This window comes from Macaca mulatta, chromosome 11 (genome assembly GCF_049350105.2).
Source record: "Macaca mulatta isolate MMU2019108-1 chromosome 11, T2T-MMU8v2.0, whole genome shotgun sequence".
In the NCBI taxonomy this organism is placed as follows: Eukaryota; Metazoa; Chordata; class Mammalia; order Primates; family Cercopithecidae; genus Macaca; species Macaca mulatta.
The window spans coordinates 59,834,045-59,854,337 of NC_133416.1; the positions used below are offsets into that span (position 1 = coordinate 59,834,045).

Here is a 20,293-nt window from a genome sequence, read left to right on the forward strand (position 1 = left end):
AAGCCTGCTGCCAGGACAGGTGAGATGGGGAGAAACTTCTCAGAGAAAATGGAGGGGTGTGCCTGGGAACACAGTGTCTTATCAATATGGGTTCTAGTCATATTCGAATGAATCCCGTATCCAAATTTCATCAAAGTCCCTCCAGGGAATTAGAAAGTAGATCACATCTTTTTATGTGACTCTTTTACATGGACTCAGAACTACCACAGAGGATGAGGTGGTGGCTTAACTTGCTCCATTCTGGAATTTCTGCATCTCTGCTTCCCTCAAGTCATCAATTGTAGATGTCTCTGCCCATGAGCCCACTCAGTTTATGGGCCTCAGTCCCTTCCTCCCCAGCTCAGTTTCTCCCGTCCAGCTGCTCCCTCTCACCCCCACACTCACTCTCATTTTGAGTCTCTGAGGGGACTATTCCCCTGTTTGGAAGGCCCTTCCCTCACCTCCCCACCCACACCCCCCTTCCTCGGCCCTGTTCCATATCCCAGTCCTCCAGGAGTCTGTTGGAACCAAACATCCCTTCCCCAGCACTGGCACCTGTCGTAAGTCCCACTGTTCCTGTTTTGGGGGGTCTGCCTGTGTCCTCAGAATAGGCCTTGCTTCCACTCTCAGGCTAGGAGGTCCTTAAAAGCACATTCAGATTTCTCTTCTCTCTGTATTTTCCCTCCCCCATAATATGTCATTTAGTTGTGAGCAACTTAAGATTCAGAAACATGTTCATTCAACATTGCATTCCCAGTGCCTAAGCCACTGCCTGCCACACAGTAGGAGCTTAATAAGTGCTTATTGAACAAATGTATAATTGACTTTTGAATGATCAGCCACTTTAAGGATTAATAAGATTATGTCTGCAAGATTCTTCAAGGCTGTGTATTACTTATACAATAAAAAATAAGAAGAAGAAATTTTAACTTCCCAAATATGAATAATTTCAGGTCTGCAGACATTTTAAAAGAAATGGCCCAGGTACCGTGGCTCACACCTGTAATCCCAGCACTGTGGGAGGCCAAGGTGGGAGGATTGACTGAGCCCAGGAGTTCAAGACCAGCCTTGGCAACATAGTGAGACCCCATCTTTATTTAGGAGAAAGAAGAAAAAGAGGAGAAGATGAAGATGAAGATGAAGAAGAAGAAGAAGAAGAAGAAGGAGGAGGAGGAGGAGGGGGAGGAGGGAGGAGAAGGAGGAGGAGGGAGAGGAGGGAGGAGAAGGAGGAGGAGGGGGGAAGGGAGAGGAGGGAGAAGAAGAAGAAGAAGAGGCAGAAGAAGAAGAAGAAGAGGCAGAAGAAGAAGAAGAAGAGGCAGAAGAAGAAGAAGAAGAAAGAGGAGGAGGAGGGGGAAGAGGGGGAAGAGGAGGAGGAGGGAGGAGGACGAGCAGGGAGGAGGAGGAGGGAGAAGAGGAGGAAGGTGAAGGATAAGAAGGGGAAGGAGAAGAAGAAGGGGAAGGAGAAGAAGAAATAATGCATCTCCTGACCAAACAGCAGTTTGAGATCACAGAAAAATTTATTATAGAAATACCAGAAATGCTGCCCCTTGACAGTACAATTTTGAACCAGGAAATGATGAAGTCACAAGCACTGCCTAAGAGACCCACACTGAGCCCATCCAATGCCCCAAGAGAATCATGGACTTGGAAGTTGTGTTAGGACTCAGCTAGCAAGTGAAGGTAACTCCAGATCTTAAAAGCAAAGCTACATTCTCTCTCTCAAGACCTGTTAGTTGGCTGATAACTTTCCTCTTCCTGCCCTCTCCAGCACATCTCAAGCCTCTTACATAAGATTCAAAATTAAGAGTCAAATTCTCACAAAGTGCTCACAGCCACAGAGAACAGAGGGCGGGAGGGACTAGAGAGGTCTGAGAAAGGGCATTAAACTGCCTTGCACCAACAAAAAAAAAAACGGGCAGCTTCCTGACTGACTTGGGGTTGGAACCCTTCCAAGACCCAAGTCAGATCCTCAGACTCCTCAGGCCCAAGGCACCTGGATAGAACAGAGCTGGGCTCGCGTGCCCACCCCATGGGACAATTCTCAGAGTGGTTATGAAGCAGAGCTTAGGAAGCATCAGACTTTCAAGGAATGGAGCTGTCAGGAGGAAACAGGACAGAAGCAGAACTTGCTTGTCTGTTCATCAACTCCCGCATCCACTGCTAAAACAGGCTTCCCTCTGGGTGAGGATTCGTGACCCCATGCCCTCTGAAATACTCCCACCTTGAGTTGTTTACACAGGGGAGAATGCTTCCTGAGATGGAGGTTCAGAATCAGGACAGTGATGCCTTACAGATATCTGATGTGGGCAGCAAATCTATACTTTCCATCAACATGAGTGCGTGAGGCTGTGGACCAAGAGGCAGGAATAGGCGGGTGGTGCAGAGGTTTTCCTTACCAAGCTAGCTTGTCCTGCAATCAGCAACTTCCCCCAAAGGGATCATCTTGTGGCCCCCAGAAGGGCAGGGGTTGTGGATTCTTGTTCACAGAGCAGCCCAGGTGCAGCAAAAGGAGCCTGGGGCTGAGATACCAACTCTCCATTATGTGCCTTGTCGATGCTTTACAGGCTATTTCTCTCCATTGCTAAACTAGATGCCTGGTGTCTTTTAGCATTGTGGATCAATACTTAGCTGCAGTGGTTTGAGTTGGGGCATAAGGGCATTCTATTTGGAGGCAGAGGAATGATAGCCATGACTTCTCCCTAACCTGCCAACTCACACAGCCTCTGCCTCTAACTGGAATGTTTCTGCTCACCCTGGGCTACCGATCTTCCCAAAAAGGTGGGAGCAGGAACAGCAGCAGGGCCAGCTGAACGGAGTCTGAGTGAGAATGTGCTTAGCTGTTACTCTGACTGCAAGCCAGTGCCCTCCAAAGAGATCTGCTGTTTGGGCTTATCCACCCTGCTTCCCCCCATTAGACTCTAATTTATTGGCAAAATTGCTGAGACCCATCAAGAAAAGTGAACGACAGGGAGTCAGGAAGGGCGTGGAGGGGAGGAGTTTGAGGAGAGGGCGGTGCGGGTGCAGGCTTGAGGTATGGCAGAAGCGAGGCCTCTACTCCAGGATCCGCCTGTGGGAGGTGTTGGTGGAGGTCTGGATGATCTGCACGCGCGAGGATCCGCGGCTGCTTCTGCCGCTCCCTGCGTAGCTCCCGCCGCCGCTGCCATAACCGCCTCCACTGCCCCCTCGTGCGCCGCCTCCGCGGTAACTTCTTCCACCGCCATAGCCCCCCCCACCGCTGCCGCCGCCGCCGTAGCCTCCAGAGACGTAGCTGCCGCCACCTCCCGCGCCGCCGCTGATGCTCACCTGGCTGTTCTGCACCGCTGTGGGGAGGGGACAGTGCACAGGGGGTCAGAGGGACCGGGCAGGGCCCCCACCTGCACCCATCCCTGCACCTGCAGCCTCCTCCATCCTCGATCACCCGTGGCATCGACTTGCAAACCGATACATTGAAAACTGAAAGTGTTCCCACTTGAAAATTATTCTTCATACTACAAAGGAATGCCAGGGTTCCTCTCAGCAACACACTTTCATTGTTTATTGAACATATACCCTAAAGAGTTCTAGCCACTGCTGATTCCTAGGCATCATTTAAAAAAAATTTTTTTTTATTTTAAAAAAGGCATCCTAACAATTAAGATAAGTAGACCTGAAATCACAACCATTTATTTCAAATGAATTCTTCCAGACTTTGCCATTACACTTGCTTACTTTGATGTCTGTTGTACAAGACTGGAAGCTAAAATGCCAGACTTTCAGTTCTCTGCTGGCCACCTCCCGGCCCTCCCTCCACCCAGAACCACCAGCCTCTCTCTGTCCGTGGGCTCTGCTACTTACAGATGCTCACATGGCTCTGCAGCTCTCCTGACATCCTGTAAAACCAAAGCACAGGGTCAGCCAGACCCACAGGGCCTGAGGAGGGAAGGCGGTGGCCCACAGACATCCAGATCAGAGGTGTCCCCAAGCTTTAGGGAAATTTGTGTGCATGAGAGCAGGAAGCCAGTGGAGCCGAGAGAATTTTCAGCGTTTTCATGAAGACTTTTAGCATTGGGGGTGAATACCCAGCTGCAGTGACTTGGGTTGGGGTATAAGGACATTCTACTTGGAGGCAGAGGAATGATAACAATGACTTCTCCCTACCTTGCCAACTCACACAGCGTCTGCCTCTAACTGGAATGTTTCTGCTCACCCTGGGCTACCAATCTTCCCAAAAAGATGGGGCTTATCTTTTCTCCAAATAGCCAGTCCCACAGTTTCATGGGTACATATCAAGCCTTAGCCCCAGAAACACAGCTGCCGGACCCACCTGCTCTCCTCGCCCTCCAGCAGCTGGCGGTAGGTGGCGATCTCCACATCCAGGGACAGCTTGGCCCCTAGCATGGCCTGGTAGTCACGCAGCAGCCGGGCCAGCTCCTCCTTGGACTGCTGCAGGGCCTCCTCCAGGTCCTGCAGCTTCTGCCGCGCATCCTGGAGGGCCTGTTCGCCTCTCTCCTCGGCATCCGAAATGAGCGACTGCATCTGTTCAATCTGCTCCAGAGACAGTCAGAGACCATTTTAGGGTTAAGCTTCCAGACCTCGATCTGGCAGGGCATTGTGGGAGGTGCAGGGCTTAGTCAGCCCTCCCTGAGCACCCATCCCACCTGCTTCTTCACATTGCTGATCTCTGCCTGCAGCCTCTGGACGGTGCGGTTGAGCTCTGCAATCTCCATCTTGCTGTTCTTCAAGTCGTCTCCATGTCTGCCTGCTGTGATCTGGAGCTCCTGGTACTAGGGGCCAAAGGCAGCATCATGGTCAGCATGTGCTGCCCACCACAAGCCCCTCCAGGAGGGAGTAGGTCTGGGTTGCTCTCCCCTGGGAGATTCTCACCCATCTTGTGCTGTGGTCGCCCCTACATACACACTCACAGCTATACCAAACCTCCCTCACCCGGGCTGCAAACACATGTATACATGCACACGCTCACACCATACCAAGCCTCCTGCATTCCCACCTATCTCTGGGCAGACTCTCATCCCAGCCAGACAAACCTGCTTCGTGATGCCCTTTCTAACACTTTTTCACACATCTAAGCCTTCATGTTGGTCCTTACCCGCACTGAGACCCCCTCACTCTTTCCGCCCACCATATAGCTTCCCACCCTTTTCCAGGATGATCTCCCTAGCAATCAGGCAGGACCTTATGTCCCAGAGGCCCTCCACCTGCTCCACGTTCAGTCTCATTTCCCCTCCATCTCTGTTTCTATCTCTGTATTGCCCCATCAGTCAGAACTCCACCCCCAGGACAGGGTTTTGAAGTGGGTGGGAGAAGCGTCAACTTGAGGGAATCTGCATTCTGCTGTTTTCACTGTTGGCCTTCTGCCTCCCAGTCTAAGGTCAAAATCCATTCCACCCCAGAACACTGTCTGCAGGACAGTGGGACAGAGGTCAGCCAGGATTGGAGTTGGCCACAGATCATCCTCAAAGCCAATCATCAATGCTAGTTGTTCAGAATTTAGTGACTGGACTGTCAGCCATGCCCTTTCAACCAGAGGATTCACCATCCAAAAAGATCCAGGTCAGTTTATGGTAAAGAAGTAACCAAAGATGTGCCCAACAACTTAGCCACAAAGAGGTTGATCTAATAAGGGAGGGTGTAGTCTTACAATATAATACCAGGCTGTTAAAAATGCGGCAGATTATTTAGTGTCACAGAAAGGTATCCATATGCGATAAGTAAAAGAGAAAGTACAGCCTGGCCAACGTGGCAAAACCCTGTCACTACTAAAAATACAAAAATTAGCTTGGTGTGGTGGTGTGCACCTGTAATCCCAGCTACTGAGGAGGCTGAGGCAGGAGAATCGCTTGAACCCAGGAGGTGGAGTCTGTAGTGAACTGAGATCACGCCACTGCACTCCAGCCTGGGAGACAGAGCGAGTTTCCATCTCAAACAAACAAAAAAAAAAGAAAGAAAGTTAAAAAAAAGTACATTTTAATAGATACCGTTATGAAAAAAAAATAAAAATCATTCTAGTGGTGAGGGGAATGAGTTTGTAGACACAAACCCGAGTTTAATTAAGCTGTGGCTCTGCCATTTACTAGCTACAAGGCCTTAGAGAAATTAAGTAATCTCATGCACTATTATCTATTATAAAATTGTGATAATGAAATTCTTACCTCATTGGTTGTTGTAAGGATTGAATGAAATAATATATATATTATGTAAAGCACTTTGTGCAGTGCCTAACACATATGAGTTCTCAATAAACATTATTGAGTTGGTGCAAAAGTAATTGCGGTTCTTATCATTACTTTTAATGGCAAGAACCACAATTACTTTTGCACTAGCTTAATAGCTACAAAGAACTGGCAGAAGAGATATTAACATATTAATAGAGGTAGTGAGAGATTGGTAATCTTTACATGTAATTTCTAGAATTTGTATAACAAACACATTTTACTTCAGAAATAAGAAAGACAATGCAATAAGAGAAAGACAATTCTGGGAAGAATCTATTTTTCTGGGCACCAGATCTGGGGGCCGTACCCACCTTGGTCTGGTACAGGGCTTCGGCCTCGTCCTTGCTCCTCTGTGCAATCAGCTCGTACTGGGTTCGCACTGCATCAATGATGCTGTCCAGGTCCAGGGAGCGATTATTGTCCATGGACAGGATGACGTTGGTGTCGCTGATGTGAGTCTGCATCTGAGACAGCTCCTGCGAGGCATGGCGCACAGGCTGACTCCTTCCATTCTCCTCTGGGGGCCTCAGTTTTCCTCTGCTGCTCCCTCAAGGCTCTCGGGGGAAGCCAGAAGCCTGGGCCAGGTAGTCTTGGGGGAAAACTCTTGGAATTGTTGTGTGCAATGAGAGATAATAGGGAGAGTCTTAACTGCCTCCAGGGAGAAGGAAGGAGCCTAAACCTGGAGCCCTTCAGATACCATCTCCCCATCACACCTCTTCTGCAACTGCCATTCTGCCTTGCTCTGACTTGGCCACCATAGTTAGCTGGGCTCCTTGGCAGGCATGCCTGTTCCTTGAAATCACATGAGCTCTCTGAGGCAGTAGAATGGACTCCAGTTGCGGAGCCACTTGGACTCACTTTTGAGTCTTGGCTCTACCATTGACTAGCAAGGTAACCAAGCAAGTAATTTAACGCTTCAGTGCCTCAGTTTTCCCATGTGTAGAATGGAGATGCCCATAACATAAATTTCTAACACAGCATCTGGCCCAGAGCAAGTACCCCCAAATTAGACACAGGCAAAAGAGGGCTGGGTGACAGAGTGTTTGATCCCCCGCCACTAAGGTCACTCCCTTTGAGACTCACACTGTCACCTCCCACAGAGTTTCCTAACAGCTCCATCAACTCCCCAGAATTAATGAAGATTTCTGGTTGGTTTTGCCCCTTATATGTCTGGGTGATTTCCCAGACAGATTGGAAGCCATGAACCAGGGACACGTTCGCCTCCACCTAACTCAGGATTCTCCCAGCCTTCCATCTCCATTACCCCAACCTGGGGATTCTGAGGATTGGGGTGGAGAGGATGGCTGACTCCAGGCCCACAGAGTTGGGGTACCTGGGGAGATGAGTCCCTAGTGGGTAGCGTTGGGTTTCAGACCTCGCCTCTTATAGCCCATACTCCTTGTGAGATGTGAGAAAAGAAAGGGCGTTCTTTTTTTTTTTTTTTTTTTTTTGAGACAGAGTCTCACTCTGTTGCCCAGGCTGGAGTGCAGTGGCCGGATCTCAGCTCACTGCAAGCTCCGCCTCCCAGGTTCCTGCCATTCTCCTGCCTCAGCCTCCCGAGCAGCTGGGACTACAGGCGCCCACCACCTCACCCGGCTAGTTTTTTGTATTTTTAGTAGAGACGGGGTTTCACCGTGTTAGCCAGGATGGTCTCGATCTCCTGACCTTGTGATCCGCCCGTCTCGGCCTCCCAAAGTGCGAAAGGGCGTTCTTATAAACGCTTAACTCACCGTCAAAAATAAATACTTCAAGAAATTGACCTCCCCAGTCAGAGTGTCCACCCTGGACTCCAGGTCCACTTTGCTCGCGTAAGCAGCGTCCACATCCTGAATAGCAGGCAGAAACAGTTTGACTTTATTGCCCAGGCATTGCCTGCCTCCAGCTCACTGGGTGGCTCAGGCAAGTGGCAGAGCCACTCTGGGTTTATTTCCTTACTTCAAAAATTCAACACCTCACTCCAATAAGGGATCTACATGTCCTGGCTTTCCTGGCCAGAAGGAGATGTGACACCAACCTCCACATCTCAGTCAGTCACACCCAACACCCAGGTCCTTCCCCGGGTCCCAAGGCTACACATAACTGACATTCAAAAGCTGTCATTTCACTTCATTTCACTTTCAGGACCCCAGACAGATACAAACTGGAGGCTTCCTAAAGAGTCATTATCAGTGTCAGTTCTAGTGTAAGGGCCCCACATTTAGGCATCACACACAGCAAGCCGGCCACAGAGGTCACCCTGCCATTGCCACAGAGCATCCCATAGGGATTCCTTACTCCCCGAAGCCTCCTTGGTCCACAGCCACCCTTGGGACTCCCCTTTCCCTCACCTTCTTCAGGACGACAAAGTCATTCTCGCTGCCAGTCCTCTTGTTGATTTCGTCCTCATACCTGTCAGGCGAGGCAAGGAGCACAGAAAGGCTACAGGCTGACCTTGGCTCTCTGAGGTTCCTCCTCACAGCAGAAAGCTTGGAATTCCCCAAACATTTGCTGTCCTGAGCTCAGAAAACCCTGCTCAAGGTGCTGGCTGTCCATTCCAGGAGGCTGGCGCTCTCATGGATGAGGGCAGTGCCAACTCCTGGGTCTGTGGGCCAACAGAGGGGAGCCCAGGCCAACATGGAAACCCAGAGCCACAGAGAAGGTCCCTGGAACATCTATTTTTATTTTGATGTTTTACCTTTGTAAATGTGTCAAATTCATTCATTCCTTAAAATTGAGAACATGAAATACCAACCACTTTTACTAAATATTTTTGAAGAGAAAAAATTTAACCTACAATTCTGTGCCCCATCCCCCACCAGCACCTCCAGTGTGGATTTCATTTTTCCCTCATTGACTCACACACACTTGGATCTCTACTGGCACGGCACAGTGGGCATGCCAAGGTGATGGGAGAGAAGCACCCTGAGCCCCACATGGGGAAGAAGAGGAAGGGAGAGGCTCGGCTGCCTGCACAGCTCAGGAGCAGCTGATCTGGAATTCGACAACTCCTGTCACCCCTACTGTTTGTGGTCATAATAGCTAGGGTTTACTGACTGTAGGGGTGTGCAGGCACAGTACTAAGAACTTATTAAGCATCATTTCATTCAAAACCGGCAGTTCTCAAAGTGTGGTCCCCAATCCACGAACATCAGCATCACTTGGAAACATGTCAGAAGTACAAACACTCTCCTGTATCTGCTGAATCCAAAACTTGGGGGGCAGAGCCCAGCAATCTGATTCCAGCAAACTGATGCATGCTCAAGTCTGAGAACCACAGATCTACCCACAACAATCCAACAAGGGAGGTTCTTGCTCTTCCCACATTATTAACATGAACACCAGAGGCTTAAAAAGATGAATTTGTAGGCAGCTAGTAAGTGGAAGAGCCCACACTGGAAATCAGGCTTACTTGGCTTCAACATCCATGAAGCTATCCTGCCCCTCCCCACCCAATGCGATTGACAGCTGGCTGCCAATATCATCTACCTGGGTTGCCACATACAAAACAGCGCCTCCTGCAGTGCAGAGTCTGCATGTCCCGCTCCCCTACCCTTACACATAAACACTACAGCAGAATGTCTTGCCCCTGTGACGAGTTTCCGGCCATGCTTCTCCCCTGTTTTGCCCTGCCTGGAGTCTCACTTGCTTTTGTAGTCCTCCACGACATCCTGCATGCTCCTGACCTCTCTGTTCTGGCGCATCTGCTCCGCATTGAGCAAATCCACCTGCTTCCGCAGGTCACCGATATAGTTCTCCAAGAGGGGCTCCAGGTTGTTGGTTCCAGTTGAGGTGTTCACCTGCTGCAGCAACTCCCATTTTGTTTGTAGCACCTGGTTCTGCTGCTCCAGGAATCGCACCTAAGAGCAAGAGACCCCAGCCCACCCCAGGCCATGGATCAGAGCAGCACCCCCATGAGTAGGGGGATCCATAGCCCCTCAACACATCCAGACCTCAGAGAATCAGGATGGTTCCTCCAAGGGTCAGAGAGCCTTTTCTCTGGGATTGAGACACACAGAGGGCAATGTGGTTTCTGACGGCCAATGGCTGTACAGTCAACTTGTCTAAAATTGACACTAAGCTCACGCTGGTTTTGAAGGTAAATCACCTCCTTCATTTACATCATAGAGCACTCGCCCTCCAAACTCAATTTATCCATGCCAACGTAAGGAAATGGTGTTTCGGAGCATCTGAGACACTGATGACCCCAAGGCTCCTTTCTCTTTGTGGTCAAAATGCATTATGTGATAGAGGAGAGGAAGAAAGAAAAAGCGAGAAGGATCAATTTGGCTTAGAACATTTAACTAATTCCTGAGCACACTTGCTCGGGTGCCCCTGCCTTGCAGTCACCACCACCTCTGCTGTCTGCCAGGATGTTTGTCAGGAAAGTAACTCATTTAAATGCTTTTATAACGCAGACAGAATTTTTAAGGCAAATGTTCTCATTCTTTTAAAAGTCTAATGCAGTCAAGTGCCCCAAAGTGAGGACTTGGGTTGTCAGGTGTTTGAGAACTACCCACTTGCTATTTCCCGGGAAATGGAGAGTGGACATCACCTAATATTTTCACCACCTCTTCTCCCAGAACTGTGGATATGAAGGTAAGATAAGGGGCCCAGTAAGGCAGCTGGCTGTGCAAAGTGTGTGGCTTGTCCTTGGCATGGTAGTGACCAGCCTCCACCTTTCCTCAGCCAGCTACACACTGTGGAGCCTCCACTCCAGTGCCCTGATAGAAGCAGTGGTGCTGCCTCCAGAGTTTGCTCGGCCGCATGCGGGCGCGCACGCGCAAAAACACACACCCTCTGGAATCCAGCTTCCTCCTCCGGGCACTGTGTAAAGGGGCAAACCCACTGCTTTGTGTGGTCGGAACGGAACTCTGAAGACACTCCCTTACCACGTGACACTAGTGAGGGTCCCCCAAATCCCCTGGCCCTTGAGAATCTGCCCGTCTGAGGGGCCAACCCTGGTTAGCTCCCTTTGGATTCTGACTCTAGGCTGGAAAATGTTTGCAGACAACACCACCTCCCATGGCTCATTTTTGCTGGCCTTATCAAAGCAAGAGATTAGGCAAGCAGCTCTCCCAGGCTTGTCAGCACAGCTCACAACACCGTGAGAAATTCCTGCCACTCTCTATTTTTACTCTGTGGTGGCACTCCCAGGGAGTGAAGAAATCAATTCAGCACTCATTCACTGCGCTCAGTGGCAGTGGCATTGTGGGACCAAAAGAAAGAATCCTGTGGTCCCATGGAGAGTCTCCACATAAAACAACGAGGGAGCAGTGACACAACTCTGGGTGTTCTGGCTTTAGCCCAGGTACCCACCCGCAATATCCCAGGAGCTCATAGAAGACACTGTGGTTCTCATCAGGCCACCCAAACTGCAAAGGCAGAGTCTGGCTGCAGGGAGTGCCTTAACCACTAGAACAATCGGTGAAAGCCACTGTGTTTTTCCCCAGGTTCCCCAAAACACTCCTGGTCTGTGTCCTACCAGCAAAACTCAAAGGCAGCTCAGCTACCACAGATGGAATGAGGCATGCTGCTGAGCGACCTTCTCGCCCACCCTCTGCTTCAGTGCCCCTCCCCTGCACAGGGACCTCCCAGTGCCCTCAGCACTCCAGGTCTCCTCAACTCTTTGCCCAGTAAACTCCTACTCACCCTTTAGACCTCACCTGAGGTGGCATCCCACCAGTGTGTCCCCTTTGCAGCCCCTTGTTCCTTGCCTTTCTAAATCTGTTGAGACTTGCAGTCATGCAGCAGTGTGTGAGCATCTCTCTCCCGGGCTGCACTGGACCCCCTGAGGGCAGGCCTATATCTACTTTGTTCTCCAGGGGACACAGTGGACCCATGGACACACAACGCCCAACACAGAGAAGACAAAAAGTGTCATGTACTCATGAAGTGCAAAAGGTTTTAAAATTGCCTGCTGGTGTGGGCTATCCAGACCACTCCCCACCCCTGGCATAGAGGTCTAAGGATCAGCTGAACAAGGCCAGCCCAGTGTCCCAGGGGGAAGAGCTGGACCCCTCCTTTCCTTCCTGAGGCCCTATCCCCTCGTCATTGGTTCTAGAAAGCCTTTGGCTCCATTTCCACTCTCTGAGCATACAGCACTGACCCGAGGGGCTGACCCAATTTGTCATCCAGCTTCTATTTACTGAGCAATTCTCATGTGTCAGGAACTATTCTGGGTGCTAGGGATTTGGTAATAAGCAAAACAGGCAAAATCCCTGCTTTCTAGGAGTTTGCATTCTATTTAGAGAGATAACTATAAAGAAACAATCATGTAAAAAATACAGTGCCTCAGACAGCTGCAGGGACTATGGAGTCACACAGGGCCGGGGCATAGGAACGCTGAAGTGGTGGTCAGGGAAGTCCCCACTGAAACTGTGGCATCTGAGCAAAGACCCACAGAAGGTAAGGGAGGAAGGTGGGCCTCTCTTTGGGGGGAAGAGTTCCAAGCAGAGGGAATGGCAGGTGCAAAGACCTTGAGACAGAACTGAGCCTTGGATGCTGGTGAGCAAGAGAAGAGCAGCTGAGGAGGAAGAGGGGCACAGGACACTGCAGACAACAATGAGTTGGAAGCCTGGAGGCTATTTTCCAGGCCTCAATCTGCTCACTAGCAGTTGTATCCTGAAAGCTGTCCCACCCAGGGAGGGCAATGTGGCCTGATTCCACAAATGTAAGTGTGGGCTTAGCAGCAGCCGCAGAGTAAAGGGCAAATAATATAGGGCCTTATAGGACTTGGGCTTTTCCTTCAGTTGAGACAAGAAGCCACTGGAGGATTCAAATGGAAGAGTGGTGTGACATGCTTTTAAAGGATGGCTCTGCTGTGGTGTCAAGCATAGGCTATACAAGGGTCAAGGGTGAAAGCAGGAAGACAAGTTTGGAAAGCAGAGTCAGAAGTCACCTGTCATAGAAGCTTTCTACCTTCCAGTCAGGCCACAACCCACCTGGCTGAGGAGCCTCTCCTCATAGTCATCACAGGCCATGCCCTTCAAAGGACAGGAGACCCAGGTCTCTTGCACCTTAGCCTCTGCCCCCTGCCCCATGCCATGCAACTGGACAGACACCCTGTTCATGGCAGAGGCCACAATTGGATGAGCCTCAAGAGGTCAGTTGCCAGCGGCCTGTGGTTATTTCCCAGCCCTCTCTCCTCCCTGCTCCTCTCTTGGCCCAGTCGTGAGCTCCCAGTAGCGACTCCTTGCTCCAGTGAAACCCTCTAACCCCCACCTGTGCCTGAAGCATGGTGGTACTCAGCCACATTTCCCACGCAGCGTGATCAGAAGCCACAGGAGCACTCTGCTGTGTTGCGCTCCTCTTCGGCAGCCTCACCCTCCTCCACCTGCTCACACACTGTCCCATCCCCAGCATCTGCCCAGATATCAGAGGCCTGCCCTGCCACCCAGCATGGCCTCTGGCCACAGCTACCCTACAGTCAGGCCACAGGTCAAGCTCTGGCCTCAGCACTGAACTCCTGTGGTGACTGAGGGAAAGTCACTGACTGTGCAAGTGGCCTTGGTGCTCTGTGGGGCTTCCCACTGCATCCCTGAAGGCAAAATTCCTCCTGGAGAGGTGCTAGTACCTCGACCTCCAGACAAAAGGAGATGCTGGAAGGAGGTCTTCACCATGGTGAGTTCACCAGCCTCTGTTGCTGCTTTGGACCTAATCTGAAGTTTCAATAGGGAACTAGGGACAGGGGCTTCTGTGTCTCCATCTGGCCCATCCTTGGCCCTTGATGAGCCAAAAGGGGGAACTCAGACAGAACCCTACATTGCATGCTGTTGACTTTAGCCCCAAGAGATACCCACCACCAGGGCATTCACCATGCCCTGCCTGCTTCTCCTGCCCTGGCTCTGAGGCTTCATCTCTGCTTCTCTCATCCACCCCCTGGTATCCCATTTTCTCCAGGAATTGTAACCGTTTGAAATTCCCTACTGTGTGTGAAAGGGACCAACCGTTTGAAAGGTGTCACACTTTCATGCCTCCTGGTCCTTCTGCCTGAAAACCCCCTCTGCCCTAAGAACCCATTTAACTTGTGCTCGCTCCGGCAGCACATATACTAACATTAGAACCCATTTAACTTTTTATCCGTCTTCCAGACTCAGCAGGCAGAGCTCATGACACCCTCCTTTGAGCTACCATGTCCCAGAGAGTACTTCCCCTATTGACACACTTCACACGCATTGTCGTAATTCTCTTCCCTTTAGACGTCAGTCCCTGTGTCCTAGTCACCTGGCACAGTGTCTGCCCTATCATAGATGCTTAGAAAATATTTGTGGGCTGAATGGGTGGATGGATGCATGGGTAGATAGTTGAGTGGCTTGATGGATGAGTGAATGAACGGATGAACATGTGTGTGTGTATATAAATGGATTGTGTGGATGAGGATGGATGGATAGATGGATGGATGGATGGATGGGTGCATGGATGGATGGGTGGATGGAAAGTGAATAATTGTGAAAGAGAATGAGGGTACTACACCATGTATCTGTTGAGTATTTTCACACTGCTTATCTCCTTTCCTGCCAAAAGGAAAAGATAGAATTAAATCCCCACAAGAAGACAAATTGAAGCCCAAATGGGGTAAATGATTTCCTAAGGTCCCAGGTATCACCACCAAGCTGAAACTGCACGATGTGCTGAGAGGTGGCAGGGTGTAATCTGTCTCAGTCATTTGGTCAGTGACCAATGACCCTCCCTGCCCCTGAGGTGCTCACCTTGTCAATGAAGGAGGCAAACTTGTTGTTGAGAACCATAATCTGCTCCCGCTCCTGGGTCTTGATCCTCTGAATTTCAGGGTCCACCTCCAGGTGAAGTGGCTCTAGGAGGCTCTGGTTAATGGTCACCTCTTGGATACCCCCAGGAGGACAAGAAGGACCAAAACCCCCAAGCCCAAAATTGCTAGCCCCAAATCCAGCACCCCCAAAACCACCTCCTCCAAAGCTACCACCTCCAAAGCCACCAGCACCAATGCTGCCAATCCCAAAGCTCCTGACCCCTCCAAATCCCCCTACTCCCCCACCCTGACAGAAACCACTGGCACTCCTCCCCACTAGACTAATGGAGATGCTTCTACTGCCACCCAGATTATACAGGCTCCTAGAGCCAAACCCCCTTCCACGGATCCCATATCCACCACCACCACACCTCCCTCGAGTATAACACACAGAACCCACAGCCCGACTCCCACCACCAGAGCCTGCAGAAAAGCTGGTGCGATAAACCTGCCGGCTCCTTGAGCTAAACGCGGACTGAGAACTATATTGGCGGCTCATGGTTGCTGGAGCATCCAGATAAGCAGGCAAGAGAAACAGCCTGGCAGGAAGGAGGCAGAGACCAGAGAGGAAAGGAGCTCTGACTCCTTTGGAAGGGATCTGGCTCCGTCTCTATATATAGACACACACACATTGCTGGGCTGGGCATCTTTACAATCCTGAAAGGGGAGTATTAATGTTTAGTTTGCCTGCCAGCAACATCTGTTTAAAACCTCATACCTATGAGTTGCAGAAATCAGACTGCAGACAAACTTCCCTAACTCGATCATTTATCATTCATCTCTTGCCATTTAGAGATCAGAGTGCAATAATCTCTCAGGACCTCATTGCTGGAAACTCCTATACAGATTCCCCCCAAATCGTCAGTTCATCTCTTCCTAAGAAACTCCACCACTGAGCTGTTTGTTTCTGGGGTGTACCTGGGAGATCTGGGGCAAAGTTAGATAGTGTCTGGAGACCTCAGGACAACAGCTGGGACAGAGGTGGAAATACTTTCTGTCATAGCATTGTCCTGGTGGGGCAAAAGTTTTGTTCCCATCTCCCCACGCACTGCTTCTGCTCCCTGAAGTTATCACCATGAGCACCCAAAATTTTATCACATGGAAGTGCAATATTGCGGTCACTGAGTACAAGTGTAGGCCCACAGATTCTACCCAAGGTCATTCACGTTGTGTGTTGCTTGATAAGCCTCAGACTCCTCAAACACAAAACCACACAAGGTACTTCAGCACCAAAAATCAGTGGTTCAAGATTTGTTGAGCATCTACCAGTACCTAATATTGTCTTCTAGACCAGAAGACAAACCATCCCTATTTCTCTTTCTGTTTTATCATTTCTGGTTCTTTATAGACAATACTTTTGTAAAATAGAATTAAATGAATTACCTCTTAAAGATAATTTTTAAGAGATATACGAAATGCAAGCCCCAATTTTTTTGATTTTTAGATTCAGCAAGCAAAACATTGTTTAACTGCTAAAAATAGCAACAATAATAATAATTTTCTAAAAGGCTACTCTCAAATTCTGTGCTTACCACAAGGCAATAACAAAGCGCTGTAGACCAGCACTGATCTGTGCTCACACTCTGAGAAGCACGTCCCAGACAGCATCCTGGGGAGAAGCTCATTCAGTGATCATCAGTGTACGCTAACAAAAAAATGTGTGTTTTCCCTCTGGACTCAAATAGCTGTGGCTTTCATCCAAAATGTAATGATAATTTTTTTTAACTTGGGGAAAAAATCTCCAGCCTTAGAAAAATGGCTGTGATGGCTTGCCCAGTTGGATACAATTATTTTAAATCATCTTGTTGGAGACGCTGCAGCAGAACCAGAAATGACTTGTACCATATTAAAGGGAAAAGGCAAACTACATGATGGAGTCTGTGCTGTGAACTCATAAGAATTAAGAATGCAGAAGGCCAAGTGTGATAGCTCACTCCTGTAATCCCAGCACTGTGGGAGGTCAAGGCGAGCAGATCACTTGAGCCCAGGAGTTCAAGACCAGCCTGCCCAATATGGCGAAACCCCGTCTCTACTAAAAATACAAAAAATTAACCAGGCTTTAATTTTTTGCTACAAGCACACGCCTGTAGTCCCAGCTCCCAGGGGTCAGGGGGGCTGAGGTAGGAGGATTAATTGAGCCTGGGAGGTCAAGGCTGCAGTGAACCCTGATCATGCCACTGCACTCCAGCCTGCACTCTCACAAAAAAAAAAAAAAAAAATGCAGAGGTCAGGAGATCGAGACCATTCTGGCTAACACAGTGAAATCCTGTCTCTACTAAAAATACAAAAAATTAGCTAGGTGTGGTGGCACATGCCTGTAATCCCAGCTACTCGGGAGGCTGAGGCAGGAGAATCGCTTGAACCCAGGAGGTGGAGGTTGCGGTAAGCCGAGATCGCGCCATTGCACTCTAGCCTGGGCAACAAGAGTGAAACTCTACCTCAAGAAAAAAAAAGAAAGAAAGAAAGAAAGAAAAGAAAAGAAAGTTGTGGCAGAAATCCCAATAGACGTGGGGAAGAACAGGTGGTAGAAACAAGAGCAGTGTGGGGGAGCCAGAGTGAGAAGCCATCCTGGGGCAGGGAAAGGCTCCGAGGACAATTCCAAGCTTCCACGCCCTCTTCTCATGAACCTCTGCATTCCGTGCATGTTATCTGTTCAGTGGGTCATCCAGGAGACACTGTGGGATAGAGGAGGCAGTGAGCCTGAAATGTATAGGCAGAAGCCCTGCTGCTGGCTGGCTGTGTCATCTTAGGCAAACTGCCTACTCTAGAGCCTCAGACACTTAAGGAACCAAAGTGTCTACTTCTCAGAATTCAAAGCTGTAAGTCATGTGGGGAGGAAAAAAGCACAGAGCACTGGAATCACTAAACAGGCAGAAATAGCTGCTCACAGATCCTGGTGGGATGACAGCTGTCCTACTTTGCCTGAGATTTTCAGTACTTAAACCAAGATATAACTGGGCAAATCAGAACTGTTGCTCACCGTAGTCCTAGGCACCTATGGTCCACACAGCCATACTCCTAACCCTAAGGCAGAAGAGGGAAGTGAGGGCCTAGCCTCCAGCACAGAGTGACAAGGAGAGAACCAGTAGAAGCAGAGGAAGGAAAGGGAGGTGAAGCTAGGGAATGGGGTGGGTTCGTGTGAGAAAGCTGCCTAAAGACCAGGATTCTGAGTCAGGTATCAGAGAAGAGGCAGAGAGAACAGAGTAGGGGGAAGAAGCAGGGGTCTGGCGGAGAAAATGGGGGTGGTTATGGAGAAGGGATAGTAGGTCCCAGACAGAAAACAGCAGGGGTATGGAGAACAGATCCTTGAATTGGGCATCTTGAAACCCAGCTCTGACTCCTAGCTCCTCCCCCTCCTAGCCCCATGGCTAGGACACTTGACTCCTTGAACCTCAGTTTCCTAACCTCTAAAATAAAGAAAATAGTAGCCAGCCGGGCGCAGTGGCTCACAACGATAATCCTAGCACTTTTGGAGGCAGAGGTGGGTGGCTCACCTGAGGTCAGGAGTTTTGAGACCAGCCTGGCCAACATAGTGAAACCCTGTCTCTACTAAAAATACAAAAATATATAATCCCAGCTACTTGGGAGGCTGAGGCAGGAGAGTCACTTGAACCTGGGAGGTGGAGGTTGCAGTGAGCCGAGATGGCGCCACTGCACTCCAGCCTGGGCAAAAGAGGGAGAGACTCTGTCTGTCTGTCTGTCTGTCTCTCTCTCTCTCTCTCTCCCTCTCTCTCTCTCTCTCTCTCTCTATATATATATATATACACACACACACACACACACATACAGCTTTGCAGAGTGATTGTAATGAATAGCTAAGAACAAATATGGAAGAGCACTTTGTAAGCCCCAAGGAGTCACACAAGTGGGGTTCCTTCCCCCAACCCCTCCTTGTGAACCCTCCTGTCTCTCTCCGGCTGCACCACTCACTTTCAACCCCACCTCCCCCTCATGAAGAATGCACATAATTAACCCCTTCACATCTGTCTCTACTGCCACCTAAACAGATAGGAAGCTCCTTGCTTTTGGGAAAAAACTTCATGGACCAGGAGCAGCTTTCCTCTCGCAACTGCTGGGCAGAGTGGGCCAATAACAAAGGCCTACCTGACTGAGTTAAAGTGAAGACACGTGGACAGCTTGGATAACCAAGAGCTTGGGGCCCACAATTAAGTGCCCCTGAAGTTAAAGCCCAGCTCCCCTATGTACCAGTTTTATGATTGAACTAATCACTGAGTTCCCTGAGCCCTGTTCATCTGACCCTTAAGTAGAGCACTTGAAGACAACAAATATTTTGAAAGGCTTGCTCTTACGAGTGGTGTTATTGTGTGGCTATGGCTACAGCATTGAGACCTATGAGTGCGATGAGAGTTTTTAGAAAGAGAAGCAGCTGGAGAAGGCTTCACAGAAGCAAAGGTAAGCTCAAGCTAACCTTGAAGGATGTACTGTAGGCCAGTAGGGAGGGTGCTCTACAGTAGGGACTGGGACTGGAAAGGACCAGAGAAACTGCTTGTGCCAAGGCCTAGAGGAAGGAATGGGCATGTGAAGGGGTGGGATGGGGGAGCCAGGAAGAGGCCCCCTTGCCTCGAGGGAGCAACTGGGAAACCCTGAGGCCTGAGTTTGGCTTGGGTCACAGAGGGTTCCAGCAATGTCTTTGAGTAGAATTTGTTCAGCACTCACCTGGTTTCTATATACTCTCATGCTGAATGTGAAAGTATTCCATTGTGATAAAATAAAAAAGGAAGTCCCAGACAGCAGAGTTTAGGAAGCTTCTTTGATCTCTGTCTATGATCAGCTTTCAGCATCCAATGCCAACATCCTCATCTACCTCCCATCAGCTGATGGCCCCTGCTGGGCTGCTGTCATCCCTTGAAGGGCTTGGGAGGGGAGAGGGAATACACTCACTAACCAAGCTTTTGGTGGAGGGTGATAGCTATTCTCTACTTCCTCAGAAGAAAAAAAAATGACTTAAAGTGAAACATGAGAGATTTTGCTTGTCTCAAAGGAAGTGTTTCAACTCAAATCAATATTAGTGGGTAAATAATGTTCCTAGGACGAATCACTACCCCTAAAAGAAACTCCTCAGCTGGTTAGACTGCAGACAGCAGCAGTTTCCAAACTGGCTCACATTGGAATCAGCTAGAAAGCTTCAAAATCACTGGTGCCTGGGCCCACACCTAAGGGGTGGAGTTTAATTGGTCTGGGGCTATAGTCTGAACTTTAGAATTTTTAAAAGGTGGTTTTAATGTGCAGCAAGTTTGGGGACCACTGGCCTGGAGGAAACAGAAGGACAAATGAAATGGCCTCTTGAGATTCCATTCAATCTAAGGACACAGATAGGAGTAATGATCATTATCAT

The 20,293-nt window shown here is 49.5% G+C and overlaps 1 protein-coding gene across 1 annotated transcript; it reads right to left on the reverse strand.

Annotated features, from left to right (window-relative positions):
- Positions 1–1,477: 1,477 nt before the first annotated feature.
- On the reverse strand, positions 1,478–15,492 carry LOC718983 (keratin, type II cytoskeletal 1b). Its single transcript, XM_015151784.3, has 9 exons — positions 14,879–15,492; positions 9,813–10,027; positions 8,519–8,579; positions 7,922–8,017; positions 6,503–6,667; positions 4,617–4,742; positions 4,283–4,503; positions 3,814–3,848; positions 1,478–3,299 (listed from the first exon to the last, which is right to left on the reverse strand). The coding sequence occupies exons 1-9, from the start codon at positions 15,434–15,436 to the stop codon at positions 3,031–3,033; spliced, it is 1,746 nt and encodes a 581-aa protein (XP_015007270.3). The 5' UTR covers positions 15,437–15,492; the 3' UTR covers positions 1,478–3,030.
- Between the last annotated feature and the right edge of the window lie 4,801 nt (positions 15,493–20,293).